Source organism: Coloeus monedula, assembly GCF_965178545.1.
Source record: "Coloeus monedula genome assembly, chromosome: 22".
NCBI lineage: Eukaryota > Metazoa > Chordata > Aves > Passeriformes > Corvidae > Coloeus > Coloeus monedula.
This window is the reverse complement of record NC_138802.1, coordinates 4,673,607-4,694,864: the sequence shown is the minus strand read 5'-3', so window position 1 is coordinate 4,694,864 and position 21,258 is coordinate 4,673,607. Positions and strand designations below refer to the sequence as shown.

At 44.1% G+C, this 21,258-nt stretch overlaps 1 protein-coding gene across 1 annotated transcript; it reads right to left on the bottom strand.

The window, feature by feature from the left end:
* Positions 1–7,854: 7,854 nt before the first annotated feature.
* On the bottom strand, positions 7,855–20,783 carry LRRC38 (leucine rich repeat containing 38; the record flags this gene model as incomplete). Its single annotated transcript, XM_082295665.1, has 2 exons — positions 7,855–8,108; positions 20,033–20,783. The coding sequence occupies 2 exons, from the start codon at positions 20,781–20,783 to the stop codon at positions 7,855–7,857; spliced, it is 1,005 nt and encodes a 334-aa protein (XP_082151791.1).
* Positions 20,784–21,258: the final 475 nt, after the last annotated feature.

The following is a 21,258-nucleotide window of genomic DNA, read 5'->3' as shown; positions in this document are numbered from 1 at the left end:
CACTGTCCAGCCACTCTGCCCCCAGCCTATAACGTTGCAGGGGGTTATTGTGGCCAAAATGCAGAACTCAGCCCTTGGACTTATTAAACTTCATCTTATTGGACTCTGCCCATCCATCCAACTGTTCCAGGTCTCTCTGTAGAGCCCTCCTACCTTACAGCAGATGGACACACGCTCCCAGCTTGGTGTCATCTGCAAATTTACTGATGGTAGACTCAATACCCTCATCCATGTCGTCAGTAAAATATTAAACAGAACTGGCTCCAGCACAGACCCCTGAGGGACACCACTGGTGACTGGTCACCAGCTGGATGCAGCACCGTTCACCAGCACTCTCTGGGCCCAGCCATGCAGCCAGTTCTTGACCCAGCAAAGAGTGCTCCTGTCCAAGCCGTGGGCTGCAGCTTTTCCAGTTTACTGTGGGAGATAGTGTCAAAGGCCTTGCTGAAGTCCAAACAGACAACATCCACAGCCCTTCCTGCATCTACCAGGCGGGTCACCTGGTCATAAAAGGAGATCAGGTTGGTCAAACACGACCTACCCGTCCTAAACCCACGCTGGCTGGGTCTGATCCCCCGGCCATTCTGTAGGTGCTGTGTGATGGCACTCAAAATAAACTGTTCCATTGGCTTGTCAGGTACCGAGGTCAGACTGACTGGCCTGTAATTCCCAAGATCCTCCTTCCTACCCTTCTTGTGTGACTCCCTGCTGTCACATTGGCCAGCTTCCTGTCAGCTGGAACCTCACCAGTGAGCCAGGACTGTTGGTAAACGATGGAGAGCAGCTTCACAAGCTCATCTGCCAGCTCCCTCATCACCCTGGCATGGATCCCATCCGGTCCCATAGATTTATGAACATCCAAGCGGCTCAGCAGTTTTCTGACTGCTTCCTTCTGGATGACAGGGGACCATCCTGCTCCCTGACACCATCTACCAGCCCAGGAGGACAGTTGTCCTGAGGACAAACCGTCTTTCCACTAAAGACCAAGGCAAAGAAGGCATTGAACACCTCCGCCTTCTCCCCATCTGCAGTCACTAAATTCCCTCCTGCATCCAGTAGAGAACCGAGCTTGTTCTTACCCTTCCTTCTGCCATTAATATATTTGTAAAAACATTTTTATTATCCTTCACAAAAGTTGCCAAATTAAGTTGTAACTGAGCTTTGGCCTCTCTAATTTTTTTTCTTATGTGCCCTAACAACCCCCTTAAATAATTCCTGAGATACCTGACCCTCCTTCCAAAGATGATACATCCTCTTTTTATTCCTCAGTTCCTTCATCAGCTCCTTGCCCATGCAGGCTGGACATTTGCCTCGTTGACTCATCTTTTGACACACAGGGACAGTCTGTTCCTGTGCCCTCAAGATCTCTGTTTTGCCCACCTTTGCTGGACTCCTTTGTTTTCAAGGGCTGCTTCCCAAAGAATTCTTCAAACAAGTCTCCTGAATAGGCCAAAGTCTGCCCTCTGGAAGTCCAGTGTGAAAGTTTTATTGATGCCCCACCTTGTTTCACCAAATATTGAAAACTCTGTAATTTCATGATCACTCTGCCCCAGACGGCCTCCAACCACCGCATCTCCCACCAGCCCTTCTCTGTTTGCAAACAGCAGGTCTGGCACAGTCCCTCCCCTGAGGGGCTCACTCACCAGCTGTGACAAGAAGTTGTCCTCCACACACTCTAAGAACCTCCTGGACTGCCTCCTCTCTGCTGTGTTAAGTTCCCAGCAGATGTCAGGTAGGTTAAAGTCACCTACAAGAATAAGGGCTGGTGATCCTGAAACGTCCTCCAGCTGCTTGTAGAATAAGTTGTCCACCTCTTCTTCCTGGTTGGGTGGTCAATAACAGACTCCCAGCAGGATGTCAGCCTTGTTGGCCTTCCCCTTAGTCCTTACCCAGAGGCATTCAACTTCATCGTCATTAGTTTCAATTTCCATGGCATCAAAAGCCTCCCTAATATAAAGGGCCACCTCTCCACCTCTTCTCCCTCTCCTGTCTCTCCTGAAGAGCTTGTAGCCATCCCCTGCAGCGCTCCGGTCACGCGAGCCATCCCACCACATTTCCGTGATGGCGACTACGGCACAGCTCTGCTGCTGTACCACGGCCTCCAGCTCCTCGTTTGTTACCCGTGCTGCGTGCGTTAGTGTACATGCACTTCAGCTGGGCTGCTGACTTCACCGTGACTCTGGCTCACCAGCCCTGGGCTTGCTTCTGGAGAGCCTGGTTGCATCTTCTTCCCCCTTCAAATCTAGTTTAAAGCCCTCTCAATGAGTCCCACCAATTCATGGGCTAAAATCCTTTTGCCCTTAACAGAGAGATGGAGCCCGTCTGGCTCCAGCAGGCCAGGTGCCGTAAAAGATGCCCTGTGATCAAAGAACCTAAAATTCTTCCGATGGCAAGCCTTGAGCCACTTGTTGATGATGTGGGCTCTCCTGTTCCTTTCATCACTTGTCTCTGCCACTGAAGGGACTGAGCAGAGCCCCACTTGTGCTCCTGACCCATCAACCACTCAACCCAGTGCCCTTAAGTCCCTTTTAATTGTTTTGGTGCTCTTTTTTTCAATCTCATCACTGCCAGCCCAGAGTATCAACCATGGGTAATAATCAGAGGGCAGAATCAGCCCAGGGAGTTCCTCGGTAGTACCACGTACCTGGGTGTGACCTTCAGAGCTCACCACTGCTCACAGAAACTGGTAAAAAAGCAGCTCTGAGATGAAAACAAAGCAGCTTCAAAGCAAACTTGGCTCTGCTGAACAACTCTGGCCCAAGCTGGTTCACTCATTACTTGCTGCCCACCTCCCTGCAAGCTTTTACATGCCACAAAATGAACAGTAGAAGCCTGCTCTGAAGTATTTACTGGTAGGGTTTTTGACAAGCCCCAAAAAAGCACATTATGTGCTGTTGATCCAGAGTTACACAACTCCACATGGCTTCAGGGAGCTCTGGGTGGGGTGTGAGAGCTGCTGGGAACTGGGGAGACACAGCATAATTCAAGTCCTGCTCTGTGACAGAGGGGCTGCTGTTGCTCTCTCTGTCAGCTCAAAATTCAGTAGATTTTTTTTCCTACTAACTCTTTACAATGGTAGCTGGGTGCTTGGATAGATAGTTGGACCTGTGGTTTTCCTGGTTTGATTGTTGCTGTGGTGATTTGTGTTGCTGCACTGCTTAGAGGAAGCACCAAACTGGGACTCTGTTGTTTTAGATACAGTTGTGATGTGAAGATACAGAAACCAAGACATAAAAGGGAAGATGATGTCAATGTGAGAGCACAAATCTGATTACAAAACCAGGTATTTTTGTGACAAAGCATCAGGTGTCATTAATAATGTTTGTGGTTCCTCCATAGTTTTCTACAGTTCTATGTCAAGGCTCTATTGCTACAATGGTGACAGGGAGGACATGAAATAATAAATGGTTCTGGTGGCTCGTGTGTGTCACAGGCTGCCTGGCTCTCAGAACCCTTGGCAGATCTTACTCTCCAAGAAATTTAATTTCCTGGTGTATTATTTCTGGTTTCTTCTTGGAAAGACTACACAAGGATTCAGCATTCCAACATCACCTTCACCATGATGAATCACAAGGGCTTTCCTCCACAGTCAAGCATCCCAGTGCCATGGGAGGTCAGTGAAACAGGTTAAACCACAGGTGGTTGAACATTGTCCTCTCAGAGGCATGGTTGGATTTGGACACTATGAAAGCCCTGCTCCTTCATTTTGGGAGATGTGAGCTGAAGTTGGACGTGCCAGCCCTGGAAATAAAGTGATTTACTCACGGAGCAGGTTGGCAGCAAGTACTGGGTCAGTGGAAGGTCCTGCACAGAGCTGCTGCCCTGGGTCTGCAGCCAGCACAGAGGGACCTTGGCTGAGGACGAGGGACAGGGCCCAGCTCAGGTCCCCCCAGCTGCTGCCCCTCCTCTGGGGCTCTACTGGGGGGACAGTTACAGCAAGCTCCAGTGTTGTCACACACCTTCTCTGCCTGCACAGGTGAGTGCACACAGCTCTTCCCACAGCTGAAAGACAAGCCCAGTTTTTGTCATTTTTCAGTATGCCAAGCTGAATTTTAACTGTTGGTGTATAATGGGTCACTCTCAACCCCTTATCTGAGGTAGGCAAGCAGTGTGGTCCTCTGTAGAAGCTTCCAGAGGAAGGAGCTTCCACCCTTTGAGGTATCCCAGTGCATTTTATGCCGCTGTAAAACCTGACCCATTAATGTCCATGTCTGAGCAAGAGCCAGAGCAGGAGCTGCCTCAGAACGATGGTGGCTCACTGGGGATGAAATGCTGCGTTTGGACAGTTGCTTCAGGTGATCTTTATTTTAATGTTTTGCGGATTACGGTTTTTTAAAACCCATGTGCACACTTCTAAAAGTCAGACTGTCTCAATGACATCATGCAGATTTGCTTTTTTGCAGTTTTTGGATCCTCACACATACCAAGCTCCAGCATTTCATCAAGGAGACATATCTGCAGGCAGTGTGGCAGCTGCTTCCTGGCTCCTGGAGCCTGCAACACTTTATTTGGGTCACACAGAGCATCTTTCCTTCCCCTTGAAGCAGGTACAATGTCTGCTCGGTTCTGACAGTGAAAGAGAGCACCACGAAAGTGAAGCTATTTTAGAAGGGAAATTGTAAATGAAGAGCTTTGCGCAGTACGTTTCTAATCACCTACAGGCAGTGCTGCTGGAGCAAAGGGAAGCTAAATTCAGCTCTCACTTGGCACCACAGTAACTTCTCTGATCCTAATGTGGGTCACTGCAGCCCGAGCAGGGAGTGCAGGCTCACTACATCCCAGCCACGGAAACATCCCTGCACAGGAACACTCCCCATGTCCAAAAACCTGGAGAGGGTATTAGCTCTGTGTTACACCTTTGTGCAGCTAGAACTGCAATAGTAATGCAGCCCACAGGCCACTTTCTAGTGATGATGAAATTGGCTTTCAATTTTTGCAGGGGATCATTATGGCAATCACTAGCTCTGGCAATATTCCAACAGGAGAGTGGTTTGCTCTCAAGATTCCGTAAAATTAGAAAAATCCCAGTTAGAACTAAATCCAAGTTCTGTCTCACTTACTAGCAATTAGAATTATGAAAAATCAGTATTAATAGTTGGCAACTGCTGGTGCTGACAATGAATCAATATTACTAACTGGAGGTGTTCAATAGTTCTGAAATTTACATTACTTATAGGGAAAAATAGAATTTTGGAATATCATTAAAGTTTCTCATCCAGAAAAACCCCTACATTGCAAAATCACTTTGGTGTGATGCAGTATCCAGAATAGCAGCTTCCCAATATAAAGCTTTCCCAAGCCTCGCTCTCCAGCTTGTGCTGTGCTATGTGGGTGTCAGCTTGGTGTGCTTCTCGCTGTTCTGAGGCTGCTACATTCCAGAGAGAACCAGGGCTTTCAGGGCTTTGTGTTGGGTTGAATAAAAAGTTACAAACTATAAACAAATCTACATCTTCCTTCTGAGGCACTGCAGTAGGGTGAACCTGCAAGTGAAGGCAAAACCCAGTCAAAATAGTTGGGTTTGATATGTGACCTCTGCAAAATTACCAAGCCTTCCAGGACAGTGGCACAAAGCCATGAATTCATTACCAGGGGCAGGGCAGATGTTTGCTGAAACATCCTCTGGTGACTCCCTGGGAAGTTTGGTAGGACAAATCATTTTGCTAGAGGGTTGCAAGTTTTGAGTCCATAATAAGTGTGACCCAGTTTCCTATTCCATGACTGAACAATTTGCACACCTCTAAATATAAAACTGTTGATAATGAATCCGTATTTGTGGGAAAGGGAGGTGCCTCAGTAACTGCACTGGGCCACATGTGTTTCCAACCACCCCACAAAACCTCCCTTATAAAAGGTGAATCAGGCAGAGTTTTTGTCCTTTTTCATTCCCACATACAAATAAACATCAACCCCCAGGTTGAAATAATAAATATATTTGTGTTGTTTATAATCATGGCACTACACAGTGAAAATCATGTCATTTCATTTTTCTTGAAGGAACCGGAATAGAATAAGACAGTATTGATACACAACAGCCTCTCACTGTCCTACTTAACTCTGTCTCAGTGTGTTTTCTGAAGTCATAATCCTAACAATGGAAGCAATAAGTGCATTGAATAAGCTGTCCAGCGAGCAGAAATAAACACTCTCCTCCTGGTTGTGACCTCAGCGTGGTGCAGACCCAGTGCAAGCCCTGTCAGCCAAGGGAGCAACTCCAGAGCTGCCACTGCAGCCCGACTGGCCCGGGCTCAGCCCAGCCCGACTGCACCCCGGGACAGCCGGACAGGGCTGATCCCGAGCAACAGCCCCGGGGCAGAGCCCTCCCCCTGCAACCCCAAAGCACTTGAAAGGGATAAACGGTGTGGTGGTCACGTTATAGGTACTGGGACTGAGGCACGGACAGACAGTGGTTTGCTGGAGGTCTTCCAGCTGATCTCTGTTGGGTGGGGATCACCAGGAGTGCTGACGGAACGTGTCTGCTGGACCCTGTCACCCCTGATCACCCAGGGTGATTCCCTCCTACTGAGCAAGGCAGTATTTTAACCAAAGAGTGCTTTTTAAAAGAAATAATAGCATTTACAGTAGTTAAACAAATGCTACTTTTTATCAGCTCTATTTATAATAGCATACAGTCCTTAGCTTGCTTATTACTGTGTTGTTCATGACTTTAAGCCCTCACAGCTAGTCTAGATAATAATTTAAATACACAGAGCTTTAAAAAAATATTTCCATTACAAATATTTTAAAAATATACTTATCCTAAAAAGCTGTCCAGCACTATTCCAAAAATCTCTTGTAATAAATGTCTTTTTAAATTTTAACAAAAATATCTACTGTCATATAGAAGAGCTCAAGTTTTGACAAATCTAAAATACAGCAGAAATATGTTGGGCCAGATTTCACTCTTGTTTATACAGTTGCCAATTTGGATCATGGTGTTCATCTCAGTCGGGTTATTCCAGTATAACCAGGAGCAGAATATAGCCCTTAGTGCTTTAAAATAGCTAAATGGACTGGATGCTGCAACAGTTACTGGTGCTGAGCATTACAGGGAGGGAAATCCTTTACTTCTCTGCATCTAAAAATGCAAAAGGATGTTATATTTAGGATCTGTGCCATGACCAAAGACTTAAAGACTTGCCAGGCATCTGCAGTGGATGACTCAGACCGAGAATCATAGTCACTTACAGATTTATTTTTTTTTTTCTTTTTTTTTTTTTCTTTTTCCTGAATGGTGCCTGCAATTGCTGTCATTAAATGCAGGATGAATGCTTTGGGAGAACTTTTGTAGGGGGAAAATGCCAACCTTCTTCTCACGCTTTCTATAATTCTAGGAATCATTTTAATTGCATTTTGCTACTTACAAATTTATGTGAGTTTTAATAGAATCTCCCAGTACTTAGATCTAGGAAGGACACTATTTTAAATTGCTTCTGTATTTTCCAGCTGAAACATCTCCATTCATCCAGTCCTTTTCAAAGTGTATTTAGAACAAGCTTCAAGCACTTATAAGAATCTGCATCTCATCAAGACAATCTGGAAACTCATCTTTTAAAACACTGGAGCTTTTTATGGCTTTTCCCTCCTTTTTCCTTCAATCTTCAAGTTTAAATGCAGTGTTTGATTAAGGACCATGGAAATCAACCTGGTCTGATTGCACCAGGGTACATGTGCAAGCAGAGGTGACAGTCTCAGATCTGCCATTCCTGCCTGTGACCATCAGTAGCTAGAAGGGATCCTTACACATTGTGAGTTTATGTCACATTTAAAGCTTTTACTCTATTTGTTTTCCTCATAGACTTTGCCTGATGATCTGGTAACTGATAAACCAAGGAAACTTAAGGATATCAACTAAGTTCAGTCCTCACTGTCGTCTTCATCATCATCGTCGTCCTTGCTGGGAGCACACCTTTGGAAGCAGTGCACCAGGGTGGCCAGGAAGAAGCTGGAGAGAATTGCAGCGATGGACACGGCGACTCCAGAGAAGATGATGATAAAAAGATCTGTCAATGACAAACTGAATTTGCATTCACTAAAGCTGACCTCAGATAACTCATTCAGAAAGATCCTTCTGTTCTCCACAGGCAGGGAACACTGGATTTCATGAAGACCTGCAAGGAAGTGGAAAGGGAAACAAATCAGCAGAATATTGATTAATTCTTCTGTTGATCTGGGTCAGAGATTGAATGGTTGAAGAAATGTTTTAGGGTTAATTCCAGGTTTAGTAAATTGTACAATATTCAGGGGAAAATGGAAAAAAACTTGTCACTATCCAGAAGCCTTTACATAACCCCTTTGAGCAGATCCTGGAAATTAAGTTATTTTACCTTCAGTCTTCCAGGGATCAGGTGTGATCTAGGACCATGATTTGGAAGATTTAAAAAAGTCAGTGTTGAACCCTGGATGCATCTAAACCTGGAGACCTGAAAGCAACTCCCAACTACTCCATCTGAACACAAACTCTGACTCCAAAACAGGGTAAGAGGGATACTGAAGTTCCTTCCACACCCTTCTACGTTACTTTCAATGTCGTTCCAAAACTACAGATTTTTTTTTTTTTTTTTTTTTTTTTCTGGTCAAACAACAGTTTGGGCTTAATGGATGCTTGTTTGCCTGTGACCTGTTTCCACCTTTTCTCTCTGGCTGTCCTGATGCCATGCAAACTGACAGATATTGTTCCCCCCTGCATTACTGGAGAACGCCTAGAGCTGGGTTCTTTGTAGTGAAAGCAAAACCCCCAGATTTACGAAGTGGTGAGAATACAGTTGGATGCTGGATGGTAAAAGCACACAGTTCACTGCATATGCCCAGCTGCCTCTTCATTCACCACGGGGGAGCATCAGGAGAGGGTTTTACCAGGGCTAGAATGGAACCAATACTAAGTGAATTAAGTCTGTAGAGCTGCTGGCAAGGCAGCTTTTGTCTCACTATTAAGGACTGAATGTAAAGGGGAAATATAAGAATTGTGTGTTAATGATACAAGAACTGCTGCTGAATTACTTGATCCACTTTCACTCTACTGATGATCCCTGGATGTTCTCCCTGGTGTGGGCTCTGCCTTGCTGTGTGCACACAGAGCTCATGGCATTTCCATCCTACAGCTCTGCCATAGGACCATGATGTCACTTTAAACAAGGAGTAAGATTCCCTCTGCAACTGTGAATCCCGTTTTTCCTGTGGCTGGATAACTGTGGCATGCGATGTTTTACTATTAAACCCGGGCTCCTCGAGTTAATGGTGCTGCCCTGACTGATTGTCTGGATCCAGCCCAGCCCAGCTGTTGTATTGATTTGAGAAGGAGTGGAACCAATTATCACCCTGACCTACTTGACCTTGTAATGAGTTTTGTATTAAATTTTGATCCCTAAAAGCTGTCCTGTATCTGTTGTATTTGCCTAAAGTTCTGTTGCCTTCCTCTTTCTCATGCTTTTCTGACTGAGAAGATCCTGAGAGCTGCCCCAGCAGTGTCAGCAGCCAGCCTGCCCAAGGCTCACTGGTTCCTGCAGGCAATCTGCTGCCCAAAGCCATGCTGGTTTTCCTGAGCCCGGAGTGCACTGGGGGTGCACAGCAGATGGTGAACAAGCACAGCTGCCTCTGGAGATCTGTGAAACCTCCTGTCATCAGAACTGACCTGGAAGGGAAAGCAGCTACATGGTTTCAAACATCCTCTGAGACTTCTGGAAATCTGACCCTGCAATATTTGTATCACGTCTTGTGCACGAGCTGATACCCCGGAGCACTTGGGCACGCAGAGGCTGAGGAGGTACAAACCTGTCCTCTGCGGCCTCTGACTGAGCTCCTTCTGCAAACCTGCCTACTGAAAGAACTGAGAGCTGGCCACCAAATCATATTTTCATTTCAGTAGGACTTGGAAGTAGCAGCTCTAGGCATCAATCAGAGTAAGCAAAATGGGGGACAGATGGATATCCTTCTGTGTTCAAAACCATGAGAAATGAGGGAGGAGGGAAAAACCATAGGCTGGAATTTCAAGACCTGTGTCTTTTTCATCAGATTTTAAAAAGCAAAGATATTTTCAGTAAATAAATATAATCCTGACAGTAATCAAAGCAGTTGCATGAGTGTAACATATTGCAAATTCATTTGAAGAGGAAATCCTTGCTAATAGGAAAACATCACTGCAGCATTTTGGCAGGAAAACCTGCACCAAGTGAATACGGCACTGATACAAATTCCATTTCACTTGTAGCAAGCACAAAAGTTTCTGTACAACTGTGTTTCTGTAAAAGAAATCACTCTAACAGAGGCTGAGACCTCCTGAGAACTGCTGTTTTCAGAGCAGCTGAGTCAAGCTCCTCAAAAGAAAGAGGGCACAGGTGACCATAAGCAACTCTACTTTTTAAAATTTCTATCCAACTGCAAAAGAAATTCTCAACTGCCAGCATTTAAAATACCTCTGTGCTGGAGTGATAGGATGGAATATCAGATCTGAGCTTCATAAGGAAGGAAGTAGAAAAAGAATATATTGAACAAAAAAGAGAGCAAAGAAGACTCCAAAAGAAAACTCTTGTCTTGAGCAGTTCTACATACTGCAGCCCTTGGCTTTAGAGCTAACTTACCATGGCAGCATTTGCCCAGGATCCCAGACATGGAGAGGAGCTCGCTCCTTCCTTCCCAACAGCAGTTCTGCCATGGATCAAAGCTGAGCCTGTGAGCTCTATTCCTATTTCCCTGATGCTTTCACTTTACATCACAACACACAGAATGCAAACAGCAGAGGATCTGCAACACACCAAGGCACTTAGAGGGTATTTCTTGTTATGAGAATCAGTGTACTGTAAGGATTTTGAGACTCATTATACAATAAGGGGAAATAAAGACACTCCTCTCCATGTAGCCATGGGTACTGGAATCATACTCTCAAACCAAATAGATTAAATGGTAATTTGCTACTTGCTTTATTCTGTGACAAGCCAACAGGCTTGTGTGGCCTCAAGTTTTTAGAGAATTCTTAGTTGTTGGGAATAACAGATGCTAGTAGAGGAAATACAGCACCACAGACCAGGGGCCAGTGCAGGGGCCTCGCTCGCTCCCAGCTGTACCTTCAGCTGTGCTGTGTGTGCACCACCTTTTCCAAAAGACAGGAGTGAGCTGAACTCTGCTATCCACTCACAGGGCAGTCTCCTAAAACTGTGCTGGAAGCAGCCTGGGAAGACTGCAGAGCTCGGTGGAAGCACGTGGCAGTGACTGAAGGAAAGGAACGCTGATCATTCCGTCCTGTTGGGTGGATGTTTCTTTTCACTCGGTCGTGACACTGTTGAAAAACCCAATACAGCCAACAGAAGCTTTTCTTTGGATTCCAAAGAGAATTTGGAACAGCCTGTTCATTTGGAACAGCAGTAAGACCAGCAGTTCTATCTCTGGTGGCACAAGGAATTTCTCCTCCCAAAGCTGGTGCAGTGGTTGTTGCACCAGAGCTTCCAACTGTTCACCTGAAAATATCATCACCTGCAGGTCACACACATCTGCTAAAGATGGCAAATGGACAAACCCATTTCATCTGCTTCCCTCCATAGAAACATGGCCTTGGCTATACATTATTTACAAGCAGGTTGTTCTTATGACATGACAGTGCAGAGAATTGATGGTCTGTACCCCACCTGTCCTGTTGCATTGGTGTCCAGGAATAGATCCATCTTTGCTCTTTGCTTGGGCAGGAAGTAATTCCAGGGCATTATACACCCTCTGAATGAACAATGAAATAACAAATGACTTCTAGAAAGTGATCAGTATTAATTATAGAGTGTAGATTTTTTCTTCTGTGTGATTCTGTTGCATCTAGACTGGCTCAAGCAAATCCCTGTCCCCACACACAACCTCTGGAGGACAGGAGATGCCATTTCCCTTCAGCTCTGCTTTCACACACTTTTACTTGAATGGTAATAACTTTTATTGTTTTTTCGGGGGGTTCTGTATTTTTCAATTATTTATTTATTTATTCTGTAGAATTTATTCTTTTAAAAGACCAGCCTGGTTGTTGTCAAGGGCATCTCAAAGCAGCTTGCTATTTAGTGCTTGGCTGCAGCAAGAGAGCCTTTGATGACAGTTATATATATCTACCTCATTGCGCCCACAACCTATTCAAGGAGTTGCTTCTTCATACCAAACAAAATTGTAAATGAAATAACAAGTGGGAGTGTGCTATAAATACACAGCTTGGGTTATTTTGGTCAGGGCCATCCCATTATCTGTAATGACTCCAGCTGTCCAAAGGACAATGTCACACCCTGTATCCTTCTGCTATGTCATCAGAAGGAGCAGATGTATTGCACTGGTACTGATTGCTTTGAAGTGCCAGGCAAGGGACAGGTGCTGGATTCTACACGGGCTTGTCTCAACATTGGAAAAAAAAAAAGGATGAAAATACAGGTTTATACCCTGAGGAAGAGATTGTCTAAGTAACATGGAAAGTGTGAAAATGCTGGAATTCCAGAACCACAATGCTAAAAGGAAAGGTGGGTTTTTAAAAAGAATTAAATTCTCAAATAGGTTTCAGAACAATATGACTTTGAATGCCTTATATTAGAAGACTACAACTCCACCAAGTACAGCACTTAAACCCCTCCAATAAATCACAGGCAATTGGGCTGCTAGATCCTAAAAACCACTCTGAGTTTGTTTCTGTACAGGACTATGCCCAGGCTGAAATCCTTTAAATCCTGTAAAACTGAACCTCCTAAAAATGGAAGCAGCCCAAAACCAGTCTGCATGCAAATAATGAATAATTTCCTTGTAAATTACTGAAAACAGACCAACAATGCTGTAATGCCCCAAAGTTATAACTGGATGGATCTCACCATCTCAAAAACCCCACAAAAGCCCAGAGGCCCTGTTTCATCTGAACCCTGCTGGGACTTTGTAGCCATAATCCAACCACGTTTCTCACAGGTTCTTGTGATGAGGAATTTTTAAACCACTGAGTGCACTGACATTGCCTGCTCCTGGCTGTGCGGTGGGTTTTCCCTGGATGTATTGACTGATGCCCTACTGCTCTGTGAGCTTTGGTTTATACTCCCCTAGCTAAAGACAAGCATCAAGAGGCATCACTTTCCCCAGGTCCACTTGACTTTGTTTTGAAGGACTCCTTGTGCCTTTCTGTCTCTGCTTATTTCTAATCCCTCTGCTAAACACATCTCTTATTGGAGAACTTCTGGAATTCATTATCACTTCAATGTTATGGTCTATCTGTTAGCAGACAGAGATCTATAATTTTGGATGCTGAATTACAAAACAAAACAAAACAAGAAAACAGGAGAAAAACAAAAAGAAGAAAAAGAAGCCTCAATTCTGTTGGGGTCTTTTGGAGTTCACAAAAAGCAGGTACCAGAAGTAGTTTCCTACTGTTCAGCAGTAGGCAGCAGGATGAGATAATGCAAACACACACTGGAACATGCACTAGGATGTATAGGAAATACATCCACAGAAATATCTGAAACCATAAATGTTTAAATGGGCTACATGCACACATGTTCATTACTATGGATACAGTACATGTAAGAGCACTACAATAGGCCTTTTTTTAGAGTAAATTTGGTATTTGCCCTTTTGGGTGGAATTTAGCTGTTCCCTCATGTTGGTGAATGTAGTTGACACAGATTTGAAATGTTTAAATGTGGCATGTTGTTTCTTGTGTGGTATTTTGCTCCCAGCTATGGTTTGCCTTAGTCTCCTTAAACACTGTCACAAATGTATTAAATGTATTAATAAGCAGTGAGAGAGGCACTGCCTCTGAAGTGAGATGAGATTTCATTGAAAATAGCCTCGAGCAATCAGAACAGTAAGGCTTAAAAAACTTGAAGCCTAGATTTAGGTCCTTAAATAAAACTTTTAGGGCCAAGTGTCCTAAAGATTTGCAGAACAACTTCAGAGGGTACTTAGCATTTTGTCTCAATGCCTAAATATAAAGTTCAACATCAGGTATTCACATCTGCAAATGTTGTCCTCACATCTTTAAATCTGTGAAAGATGGAAGTACTCCAAATAACCTTAGGATGGAAGAAACAGAGTGAAAAGCCAGTGGCAGTCAGATCATTTTACTGAAAATGTCTGGGAGATCAAATTATATATTTATATATGTATATATAGAAACAGATTTGATGCGCTTTTTAAGGAATACAATTTCTGTGAGGAGCTTCTGCTTGAGCAGGATAAAAGCTGCTGAATGTGTGAAATGTCTTAGGGCTTTTAATTCCTTCAGATCTTCTGTTCTGTCCTGGTGATGTGGAAGCATGTGCATGATACTGGGGGAGAGCTGATGGTTGCAATGGACAGAACAGCCTGTCCTTTCTAGCTGCAGCTTGCTCAGGTTCTATATTGGTATATGAAACTAAGGAGCCTTCTCTCCACAGCAGATGAACAAATAAGTGCTAATAAAGACTGATAAGTCAAGAGGACTTGTAAAATGCTCCGTTTCTTCTCTGGCTGTTGGTTCAAATGTTAAACAAAACCTGTCCTCTCGTGTCATTATGATGCTTTGTTTTAAAGACAATATTTAATATTTTCTGTAAACCCAGTAAAGGCCTGGACTAGTGAAAGGAGAGATTGTTTAATTTATAGAATAAGTTATGCAATAGATCTCAGATTGGAATGGGATCACAGAAAGAGCCAAGAAGCAAGAGATGGTTACCTAATGGAATGAAATTTCTTAACAGGCTTAGAAAAATCATTCCATTCTTCTGGGTCTAGAAGGGTTTAGAGGGCAACTCCTGTGAGGGGCAGCTGAGGGAGCCGAGGGGGGGCTCAACTGGAGAAAAGGAGGCTCTGGGGGGACCTTTTGGCTCTGCACAACTCTCTGACAGGAGGGGGCAGCCAAGGGAGGGGTCAGGCTCTGCTCCCAGGGGACAGGACAAGAGTAAACAGCCCCAAGCTGTGGCAGGGGAGGCTCAGGTTGGACATCAGCAGGAATTTCTTCATGGAAAGAGTGGTCAGGCACTGGAAGGAGATGCCCAGGGAGGTGTTGGAGTCCCCATTCCTGGAGGTGTCCAAGGAAGGACTGGACATAGCACTCAGTGCTCTGGGCTGGGGACAAGGTGGGAATCGGTCACAGGTTGGACTCAATGACCTTGGGGATCTTTTCCAACCTAAATGATTATATTTTATGATTCTCACTACACTGATTCACTTCTGAATCTCTCTTTTAGGACTGAATTCACTCTGAGTTTCCTGCTTACAGCCTCACTGTCACCTGCTCTTGGTTTTTTTCCTGCCTCCTCTCACTGCCATCCTTCTGCCCTGCTCTTTTTCACTGAGAGGCTTTACCTGGAAAGATGCCCCTTTTCCAGAATTTACCTGTCCATCCATACTGAAGAGGTCTTGAAAACTACAGAAGCATTTCAAGTAGCTAAACAACATCTGTGTCAGTACTGACACTAAAACCCTCTTGGAGTATCTTAAAAATGTGTAGCCACTGCCCACAACTTTCCAAAGAGGAGCAACAGTTGACCAAATGAGCCCTGAGCACCAATCCTCACCTCAACTTTGGCTACTTCAATTTCAGACATTCAGAATATCTATTTTATTTATCACAGCCCAAATCTATTCGAAATTCTGTCTCTGGCCACTTCTGAATGAGTTTTTAAATCTTCCTGGAAATACAAATGTACACAGGCTATCCATAAAAATGCTCAGTCTAAACCTTTGCTAAAAGTCTTTCTAATACTGTTTTTGTAGAGAGCAGCAAAATTTTTAATTCTTGCAATGGGTAATGGGGAACTTAAATAATAAAACAAATAATTTAAATAATCCCAGAAACAGTATACAACTTCCCAAAGATAAAGGGAAGAAAAGAAGTGAAAAGCAAAACGAGGGCAAGATGACAGAAAGGAGACACTACAGTCACACTCCAAGGAATACTTAAGCTCTAATTAAAAGTAATGTTAAAAATGCATTAGTCATTAGCAAACAAGGTCACAGGCCCACCTGCCCAAAGCATGTACACAGAAAATAAAAATCAGCAACAGGGATGTCAACAAAACCCTTCAATGTGGCCATTGGAGATTACTTGTATTGCTTTGTTACAGGCATTTATCTGAATCCAGTCCCTTCATCCTGATGGGAACCTCAGAGGGATTCAAGAAATGTCTTTTGCACTAATTTTAAACAAGATGTTTCAGCAAAAAATTATTCCATCAAAGCCCTTTGTATTTAAACACTGAAATGGAATCTGTTCTGTAGTCATTTGCACCAGTGACAGTCTTTGGCTGGCTGAGCACTGAGTTTCAAATAGTATTACTAAAAGAACTAGGTTAAGAGATGAGGCAAAAAAAGAAAAGTGCATTTTTAGCCAATATAAATGCGAGGAACAACAAGCTCTGAAAGCAGAAGGAAGCCTGGCCAATACGAGAAATCGCTGAGTGTATTTTTGTAGACCAACTTAGGCATTGGTTCTTTCAAGGTATTTTTTTGTTCTATGAGTTTTCATGGCCCCGTGGAGTAAAACCTTCCATGAAAGTTTTCATAGCTCCCTTTGTAGGGATAAAGATCTTACAGCAACTTTTCTATTTCCAAAAAGATAATCCCATATTCTTGATAGCCATACTCCTCCTGATGGGAAAGCTTTAATATGTATCATTTGCCACCATGTGCCATTCAGGTGGAACAAATGCCTACATAACCAAACATCCTTCTACAGAAAATCTTTCAAGTGTTGTACTTAACCATTGTGACCCACAGCAAACACTTTGTCTTCTCCAGGAAAAAGAACTCTTCTATTTTTTCCACTTACCACCATCCCACTGATCTTCACAGTTCCTTTGCCTACTTTGCACTACTCTCACTAATTTGTTTTTAATCAATTACTAACCAAATCAGAGGGGAAAATTGTAGTTTTGTTTTGCAGTATGATGAAAATGCTGGTTTTAATATCTCTTTATGGTAAGAAAAAGTGTTTGCTGATTTAAAGTGCTAGGTTCAATCACAAAACTTTTAGTGCAGTTTTTTAATGTCTGCCTGCGAATCTGCCAGGATGAGGGTATCGTCTGGTAAGGGTATTCAACTAAAGCCAATTAAGCCTTTACTTAAAATTTAGGTGAGATGAATAAATGCTGAAATCTGTAAAATTATTGAAATCCCAGCTGTTTGTGTGAAGCGACAAGTTGGATGAGCAGAGGCAGCTCAGCTAGGCAGAGCCTTTCCAGCCAGCTGGGCAGGCAGGTCAGCAGAAGGTAGAACTTTACAAGCTATTTCTGGTATCATGCCAGGAGGAAAATGGACCTGGCTCCTGCAAAACTAATGAGTTGAAGTATGGCTTTTGTTAGATCACTGAGTCCTCCAGAGACCTTAATTACAGAGAGACAGAGCTTCAGGATCAATTCTTGAGATTTCAGTTCACAGTGACAAAACTCCCCTTTCTAAATGCACTTGGTATTTCTTTTGCAAAAGCCAAGGGCAACGTGGGCTGACGAGTTCCCTGCAGTGCTGCAGTGAGAGGTGGAGCAGTGGCTGGGCTTAGTGAATAGTTCAGTTACTGAGGAACTTCCCTCAGACGGGAACATTCAACTACTTTAGGTGTCATTCAAAGTGAGGAATCTAAATGAATGCCCAGACCCTAAATCTGTCTGCAAACATCCTTCTCCTGGCCATGTGTACAGGCCATGCAACACAAACCCTTGAGCTGCTGCAGAATTCCAAAGCAGAAGCAGCCAAGATCTTTTCTTGGGCTCTGGAAATGCATCCCTATCTTTCCTCCTGTATTTCCAGACAGAAAGCCTGCTGCCCTACTTTTCCTGGTGTGTTTGCTGCAAGAATCCTTCGTCTCCAGCCTTACAGCACTATCAGGAGGAGCCAGGGAGTCTGAATGCTCAGCGTTTAGTGAGTTGCCCTTCCCACTCTTCCCAGGAAAGGCTAGGGAAGCGTGGCCTTCGATGAGTATAACCAGACAAGTAACACTAATTTAATCAGTTCCTAATGGGTATCATGTTGTGACATCATTAAAAACTGGAAACTGGGTGTAAAATGCAATCAAATCATAATTCTAATAGTTTTACTCTGGCTTTCCAAAAGTTGTTTTGCAAGGCATGCAGCTGTGGCCATGTATTTCAAAAAGTCATTGGGACAGTCTTTCCTTGTTGGGGTTAGTTTTGCACTCATCTTCGTGAAGAATGTTTTGATGCTTTATTAAAGGAGACAGTGACTGGTTTTGGGGCAGCATCTCACAAGAAGCCCTGATGCTTTTCTGCATCCATGCGCATCTCTCACTGGCATGGCTGGGTGCAAAGAGAGCAGGGGATTCGTTCCAGGGAACAAATCCAAATCCTTGCAGGACAGCTCTGATCAGATAAACTACTTGAATATTTGCTCCTTCCCTCTTTGTCTTCCCAAATCAAGTCTTAGTTAAAGTTTGGAAGATCTGGATAAGATAGTAATTGTTCAGCTATTTGGCCAAAACACAACTATGGATGAGAGAAAATTCTGTGGGAAAGCATCTCTGAACTTGGAAGACACTGGGAAACTCTGGCAGTGCTATGGGAAAGCTCAGTCACTTGAGATTTCCAGACATGAGTTTAGATACACTTTAAAACACCAAGGGTGCAGCAGAGAAAGAGGTAGGACAGACTCAGACTGAACAGACTTAGTCAGGATCAAGGGGAACAACCTGGAAGTTCAGTAAAAGCCTGGGGAAAGTGAATTGCTGTGTGAACTGATGTTCAGCATTAGAAACAGGCAAATACTTGATTCAAACTGAGCAAACTTTAGCTAAGGCATCAGGAAAGGTGGGATAATAGGCCCAGTTTGGTTTAGAAAGAATTAAGATCAAAATTTCACTGAGACAGAGAGGAAAAAACCCAACACTTTTCCCTCAAATAACTTCTTCCTTAAAACACCTCACTTACAGCTAAGAATATTCAGGGCAACATAGATGAGTGTATTAGAAAGATGCTACCCAAGGTCACAAGCATGGGAAGAACATGAATAGCTGACTGCAGAGTCTGAACCTAGAGTGACAGGACACAGGAGAACAGCTTCAAACTGACGGGGAGTAGGTTTAGATTGGATATGAAGAAAAAATCCTTCCCTGTGAGGGTGGGCAGGCCCTGGCACAGGGTGCCCAGAGAAGCTGTGGCTGCCCCTGGATCCCTGGAAGTGTCCAAGGCCAGGTTGGACGGGGCTTGGAGCAGCCTGGGATAGTGGGAGGTGTCCCTTCTGGGGCCCTCCCAAAGTTTCCCTGCTCCCAGCAATCTGCCTTTGGGAGCAGCTGGTGCTGCTCAGTGGCAGGACTTTATGCCCTGGTGCTTGTTGGGAGACATGAACTGTGAGATGATCTCCTGCTAAAGCTGGATTAAGAGAGGCTTTGGGGTCTGGTGGGACATGTGGAGCAAGAGTCTGGATTCCCTAGACATGGCAGTCTTAACACTTTTATTTTGCCCCCCTGTGCCTTTCTCAAAATTACTGGCTCAAATACCAGGCTTATATGTCTTACATTTTGGGGGGTTCCAAAGCCACTTCAATTTATTTCTCATGTTGGAAGCAGTGCTATTTTAATGAAAAGAGGCAAAATCGAGATACTGAAGTGTTTGAAACACAGCGCATCACAACAGAATACTTCCAGGAATGGGCTGAAAATCACAGTTGCACAAAATGGGACTTTAACTCCTTTATAGCAGCTTTATAACTGAGCAGCAAAATGAGAGGAAAATCAGTTTTCCTAAGGAGCTGGCACAGAATATTTAGCTGCTGAAAGGGCTTACTGTAGAAAACATATTTACCAGAGAGAAAATGAAGTCTGGAAGAGAACCAGCTCTGGGCTGAATGAATTTGAAAAGGCTCTTTCATTGCCTATGTAAGTTTAGTCTGTAAATCAAAATTATTAGGGGTTAATTTTTAAATTTTATTTCTTAACTGGGAGGAGGACCTGCTGCTAAAAGGAGCCAACATGGATTTAATGGGCTTGTTTGTTGAAAGCATGCAATTACAGCCTGAGCATACTGCAGGCAGCACACAGACAATGGGAGCAGGAACCCTCCTGCCCTCCCAGCCACACACAGACACAAAGACTGCACTGAGAGCCACAGAGCTTTACCTTTCTGGAGCTTGGATGCATTGTCCTGTATCCAGCTGAAAAGATTGGCAAAGTCACAGTCACAGACCCAAGGGTTGCCCTCCAAGCGGATGGTCCGCAGGGAGGGCAGCGCTTCCAGGGCTGCCACGTTTAGGCTCTGTAAATTATTGTCATTCAATTCTAACACTTGGAGCTGGTCCAGGTTCTCAAAAGCAGCCTCATCCACATCCACCAGGTTATTGTTTCCAAGGCTCAATTTTATCAGTTTCTCTGCTGATTTGAATATCCCAGCATCTAGCTGTGTTAAATTATTGTAGCTTAAGTCTAAATACACCAGTTTGGTAGAACTGCTAAAAGTGCCCTCTTCTAAAGAGGTGAGGGAGTTATTCCTGAAGTCCAAATAGACTAGATCTCCATAAAATATAAAGAAGTCAGCTGGTATCGCCTGAATGTTGTTATCAGCTATAAGAAGTTTCCGTACATCCAATGGAAAGGGATTAGGAACACTTGGGAGTCCTTGATCCCGGCAGTCTATGGTGTGGTAGTCCATACAGCTACAGACAGCAGGGCAAAGATGACCCCCGGGCAGGAAAAGCAGGCAGGCAAAGCCAGCAAAAGGCAGGAGGCAGGAAGGAAAGCATGGCAACATCGTCAAGGATCTGAAGGCTGTGATGAGCACCACTTCTAGGAGAAAGACATTTTGCTCAGCTGAGCAGGAGTGCCTGGTACTTGTGTGTGTGTGTGTGATTGTATCCAGGAGATCACGTATCATCACAGATCCGATAGCAGCAGTCTGGAGGGGGAGGGAGGAGAGAGGGAGGGAGGCAAATGTGAGGATTTACACTGTCAGAATATTATGATGCTGTACAGGGTGAGGAAAGCGATGATTGGGTACAAGGAGGATCTTTCAAAGGACTCCCTTGCTTTTGTGAGCTAAAAAAAGCCCAGAGCCTGTTTGAATATTTGCTGTATATTCCAGCAAAGGGGAAATCACACCTGATCCTGTGACTCTGACAGCAACAGCTTCTGCTTAAAAAGCCCTTCAGGTAAAAATCCCTGATGGGATCACTTAGTGTGTTTCTTAGCAGGACCCTCCATCAAGGTGACCAACAGATATGGAAATGCAAGCAAGTGTCAAGCAGTGTCCTGCATGCCTGCTAAGGACAGTTTTCCCTTTTATTTGTAAAACAGGGAGGAGAAGCAGGGAGCCCAAAGACAAGGAACGCTGATTTGTGCTGTTTCTGGAT